General features: G+C 38.2%; 1 protein-coding gene across 3 annotated transcripts in view; it reads right to left on the bottom strand.

Moving 5' to 3' along the window:
- Positions 1-6,000, bottom strand: part of plekhm1 (pleckstrin homology domain containing, family M (with RUN domain) member 1) — a 56,366-nt gene that overhangs the window by 13,947 nt on the left and 36,419 nt on the right. For 2 of the 3 annotated variants that reach the window (XM_043675264.1, XM_043675265.1), the window contains exons 8-10: positions 3,580-3,725; positions 2,685-2,878; positions 1,082-1,145 (exon numbers count right to left, since the gene is read on the bottom strand). In XM_043675264.1, the coding sequence (XP_043531199.1) occupies positions 1,082-1,145; positions 2,685-2,878; positions 3,580-3,725 (404 nt within the window). Of the gene's footprint in view, positions 1-1,081; positions 1,146-2,684; positions 2,879-3,579; positions 3,726-6,000 lie in introns of those variants that run through there. The other variant, XM_043675266.1, reaches the window with a different exon arrangement.

Raw genomic sequence — 6,000 nt, 5'->3', positions numbered from 1 at the left:
GGGCAATGTTGGGGGCAGGGTCTTACGCACTGTGCTGCTGCAGTCTCCTGAACGGGGGAGCAGACTTTAAAAACTCCGAGCCCCAGAGGAAAGGCATTTAAATCGATTAACCAAATAATTGATTATCCGAATGAAACAGTGCCAGCCCATCTCGTTCGGATAATCGAGGTTCCCCTGTATATGACAATAAATCTGACCTCTACTTCATCAAGATCAGCATGATACTTGGTACTAAATTCTTGACTGCGAATAAAATAATAAACATGCAGGCTTCAGCTGTATTTTATTAATGGGACATTAAGTACAAGAGTTGGCAATTGCATTGCCATTGTAATTCACATTTCTATTCAACTTTCAAATGAATGATCATGTGAAATCATAACTTTCACTGTTGGAATAAAAAATGCAACTCTCCTTCTGCAATGTAAAACAGAATGTCTAAAAATGAGAGATCTAAATGCTTATTTCTATTCAGCAAGACATTAAAAAATAACTTGCCATTTTAGACAGAAGAATAGAAGGAGAATATATTAAATGATCTGTCCCATATATGAGGCAGTAATGAAGGAATATTGAAATAATATCTACTTTGCCCTCATTATCTATCGACTGCATATGAAGCACAAGGTCAGAGTACTGTTGTGAAACCTAATTTGGGCAGTTTGGTGGCTCAGTCATAAGCTATGCTGCCTCAGAACACCAGGGTCCTGGGTTCGATTCCACCCTTGGGTGGAGTGTGCGTGTTTTCGGTGTGGGTTTCTGAGAGATGATCTGGTTCTGTTCCACAGTCAAAAGATGTGCAGGTTAGATGGATTGGCCATTGTAAACTGCTCTGTAGTGTCTCAGGGTGTGCAGGTTAGGTGGGTTAGCCATTGTAAAAATAGGGTTACTGAGATAGGATTGCATTTATAAGTGTTCTCGATGGGCTGAATGGTCTCTTTCTACACTATAGGGATTCTATGGTTCTATGATTTGATCTATACTTTATCTATTCATACTGATTGAATATCATACTAAACAAAAAGTTACACATCTCACACCGCACAAGATAAACAAAGAATAGGATGCCAGACTCTCTCACCTGTTGAAGATCAGAAACGCTGTACAAATCAGGTGACTCCAGGAGATACTTCTTTTGCTCTAACCTGAAAGAGATAATAAGTGTTGGTTGTTTCATACAAGTAACATCAGACTCTGCTATGGAGAAGAAAAAAGTATCTGAAAAGAAAGACAGATTGCTTAAGCTGTCAAATTTAATGTGGCCATTAGATTTTATGATTCAGTAGCATTTGCAGAACAATCCTGAGTTAATGTGGTTCTGTTCGCCGAGCTGGGAATTTGTGTTGCAGACGTTTCGTCCCCTGTCTAGATGACATCCTCAGTGGTTGGGAGCCTCCTGTGAAGCGCTTGTGTGATGTTTCCTCCGGCATTTGTAGTGGTTTGAAACTGCTGCTTCCGGTTGTCAGTTCCAGCTGTCAGTTGCAGTGGTCGGTATATTGGGTCCAAATCGATGTGCTTATTGATTGAATCTGTGGATGAGTACCATGCCTCTAGGAATTTCCTGGCTGTTCTCTGTTTGGCTTGTCCTATAATAGTAGTGTTGTCCCAGTCAAATTCATGTTGCTTGTCATCTGCGTGTGTGGCTACTAAGGATAGCTGGTCGTGTCGTTTCCCAACCACTGCAACTGACAGCTGGAACTGACAACCGGAAGCAGCAGATTCAAACCACTATAAATGCCGGAGGAAAGATCACACAAGCGCTTCACAGGAGGCTCCCAACCACTGAGGATGTCACCTAGACAGGGGACGAAACGTCTGCAACACAAATTCCCAGCTCGGCGAACAGAACCACAACAATGAGCATCCGAGCTACAAATCTTCTCACAAACTTTGAAATCCTGAGTTAATTTAACAACTGATTTATTATAATGAGTTGAGCTTGTAATGCCTTTATAAATGATTGTGAAACTGTCAGTGCTCAGTTGTTATAACTGAGCAACTGAGAACAATTTCTGGTATTTCTGCATATGTACTTAATACAGATATATAGAGGTTGGTGTCAGTGATTTCTTGTACCTCTGTAAGAGACGTACAAGGTCCATGGAGCAAAACAGTAAAAATAACTTGAACTAATGCGAATGCCCCAGGTTCACACAAACTTCAGTGTACTAATGACCAGAGGGTCATGTATTGAAAATTTTGATTGAGGGATAGACAATTTGACAGCTCATTAGATTTATTATTTTTCAAACTGTGCAAAGGGCAACTTTGCATCAATTAGATCACGCAGACCTAACATTTCATTTCGAAGATGGCATCTCTTATTCTTCAGTGTGACCCAAAACAATGTTTATTGCAAATTAACATAAATGTAAGTTACTTGAACAGAGTTCAACTTATAGAAACACATTCAACTTTAGGCAAATAGTATCTATTACATCCACATGTGATCAACTGCAAACATTGTTTCAATATCAGAATCTATTCAGGGTAACATTATAACAAACTGACCAAACATATCAAATCTGTAAAGTTCAAGCTATTTCATGCTTAAACATAAATAACTATTAAACACATTGCCTTTGATTGTAAATATTTCAAAATGCACTACTGGGCAAAAATTGGACTTTATTTAACATAACACTTTGCAACTAGTGAATGAAACTAAAAGCAGCGATCCTTACTTTCTGTAGAATTCCTGGACTGCACCACTCCGACATGTAAGGAGATAGTCTTCCAACAGCTTCAAACGCTTTCTACTCTTGCGGGCCTGGGCCATCTGCTCAATATACTGGTACAGACTTGCATTTATCAGATTAATATCAATGAATGGTTCATTTTGAATCTGCTGCAGGAATTTTGCAGCTGCATTGGAAACCTTTGTTAGAAAAGAGAGAAAATTTTAACTTGAGTAGTGATAGACAACTTATTGCTCTGTATTCAAAAACAGCATTTTCTTTAATGAAGTTTATGGCTTTTACAGATTTTGTGCTACTCCATTGTTATAATAAAATTCCAAGTAATTTTAATAATGTTACTGTGATTTCTTATTTATCATATGGGATGACATGACTATCCATCATAGAAGTTTTGAAGTTTTCCAAAGATGAGTGAGGAAATAAAAAAAAAATCAATTTCCAAGGATTAGAAGTGTTCAACAGATCGATCCAGTTCTAATTCACCATACTTCTAATTCATCAGGGCAACCACAGATAAAAAACAAATGCCATCTTGGCAGCCCCAATTTTTGTTTTATCAGCTCACAAAAAAACCCTTCTCCTTTAAGACATTGAAAGCACCCGACACTTACCAACAGATTTTCCAAATACCATACTTGTGGGATCACAACTTAAAGCACATTTTACAATGGCCGATCAACACCTCAGTGCACCTCCATCCCACAATACAAATGGGGCTAGGGGGTGGGGGAAGGTAGGGGGGAGGTTGATGTTGGCACCATACATATCCCATTTCACCCTCCATTGCATACAAAGAAAGACCCCCTCCTGAATTTGGGGATGGAAAAGGTGCATTGTAGCATTAATTAAAGATAAGCAACATCAAACACAGCTTACTCACCCCCTTTTTCACCAGGTCCCAGTTATGGATCATTCTGGAAGGGATAATTATTAGTGTATCCTGATGACACATCTCACAGTAGTAAAGGCTGGAATAAGCACAAAGCTTGGGTTTCCCAAAAGAAAACCCAATTTGCTGATTACATCCTTCAAAATAAAAAAAAAGTTAAAAAAAAAATTATTTTGCCCAGTAAAAATAATTTCCTGTCATGACAGGACATGATTCTCTATGATTCTGTATTCCAACAAAAACACAAGAACAAATTCTCCTTTTGCCATGTCTGAAGGACGTTTGATGACCTGACCGCAGGGAATTCAAGGAAATCAAATGAAGAGGCGTATGTGTTCTTAACAGAGACTGCCCAATTTGACACACATTAACTTAATTAGATGGCATTTTGGTGATTCCCTTAGAATCAATCATCTCCTTCCAATTTGATTTCTGACATTCTCGTATGTGTTTTGTGTTTTTTTTTATTCTATAATCAATTTATGACCATTTGTGCAAAGTAATGAAGAACAGCAAGAAGAAAAGAGCTTTCACATTCATTTTCAAAGATGTTTAAATATGGTGTGCTGTGCTTGTTTCTTTGCTGTGATTTTCTTAAAACTAGCATAAAAGATCAAACAGTTTTAAGCACAAAATCCAATCCACACAACTCCAGTATGTTGCACAAGTTTAAAAATATTGCCCTGGAATCAGTACCAACATCAAATTAACTGCTCTATTAACTTCAGATCTTTAAGAAGGCTGTTAAAAAAAAATTGCTTTCCTGAGTGCAAAGACACTAATACCCATGTTTTAATAGATTTCAAACATTTAAAATGTACAGAAAACTGACTACTGTACATTAATATAGCTGGGAAATGGTCATATGCACTTTTGGTAGCAATATTATTTCAAATCAGGTTATTCTGAGGTACTGGAGGAGACACCAAAGAGATGGCTAATGGGATGCTGTTAATTTTCCAAACTGCTGTCAATTTGAGAACAGTTTCATCAGACCAGAAGGTACCGAATATAACACCTCTATTCAGGCAAGTGGAAAACAAGAAATTATTGGCAGTTAGCTTGGTATCCTGTCACAAATCATTAAGACTATAGCTATGCACTTAGGAAAACCCAAGTCGGTTTGGTTTTGTGAAAAGGAGATCATGTTTAACAATTTATTGGAGCTCTTTGAAGGAATAACATATGTTGTAGATAAAGGGGAGGCTGTAAATGTATTATATTTGGATTTCAAGATGACAATTGATAAAATGCCAGATTAAAGTTTTTGCAGAAAATAAATGCGGCCTTGATATTAAGGGCAATGACTCTCACTTCTGGAAATCAGTTCTTTTTTCTCCTGCTTGAACCAAGGAGTAAAGAGGTCAGGAGCCAAGTGGCCCTACTGGAACCCAAACTGGGCGTCAGTAAACAGGTACTACTTGATTGCACTGTTTTTGACACTTTCTATCACTACCGATAAACAAAAGTAGACTGATGGGGTGCTAATTTGCCAGATTGGATTTATCCTGCTGTGTGTGTGGAGGACATAACTGGGCAATTTTCCACATCGTGGGGTAGATGCCAGTGCTTTAGCTCTAATGGAATAACTTGGCCATGTGAATGGTAAGTTCTGAAACACAAGACTTCAGTACTGTTGCCAAAATGTTGTCAGCCTCTAACCATTTCTTCATATTACTTTGACTGAAGACGGCTGAAGACTGGTATCTGTGACGCTAAGGGTACGTGGAGGCGGCTGAGATGGATCATCCACTCAGTGCTGCTGGCTGAGAACTGTTGCAAATGTTTCAGTCTTGTCTTGTATATTGATTAGCTTAGCATCCCGACCATCAAGGATGGGTACATTTGTGGGGCTACTATGCCTGTTTATCTCCTACTTAAAATAGTATCTGATCATTCGTTTGATAAAATTTCCATTCTAAGTCGTGAATTTTAAAAGTTAAAAATCATTAAAGCATCTATGACATTATAATCAATGCGGGAAGATAGAACTTTTTGATCTACTTTTTACGATCTGTCTTTGTTCAGGTACAATTACTTCCTTCCCAATTCGGAGATGCTGGTGTTGGACTGGAGTGTACAAAGTTAAAAATCACACAACACCAGGTTATAGTCCAACAGGTTTAATTGGAAGCACACTAGCTTTCGGACCGACGCTCCTTCATCACAATCACCTGATGGAGCATCGCTCCGAAAGCTCGTGTGCTTCCAATTAAACCTGTTGGACTATAACCTGGTGTTGTGAGATTTTTAACTTTCCTTCCCAATATCAGCTAAAATAGGTCATAAACAATGATTAAACCAGGTGGAGTTACAAAACGTGTGTCAGATTCGTAATTGCAGACTCGTTCACAGATAACCTCGAATTTTCTGAAAATTGAAAATTTTGAGAAAATATCTATAGTCTGTGCT

The sequence above is a fragment of the Chiloscyllium plagiosum genome, chromosome 33, assembly GCF_004010195.1.
Source record: "Chiloscyllium plagiosum isolate BGI_BamShark_2017 chromosome 33, ASM401019v2, whole genome shotgun sequence".
NCBI classification, from domain to species: Eukaryota; Metazoa; Chordata; class Chondrichthyes; order Orectolobiformes; family Hemiscylliidae; genus Chiloscyllium; species Chiloscyllium plagiosum.
Note: the sequence above shows the minus strand (reverse complement) of the source record. Positions and strands in the feature narration are given on the sequence as shown.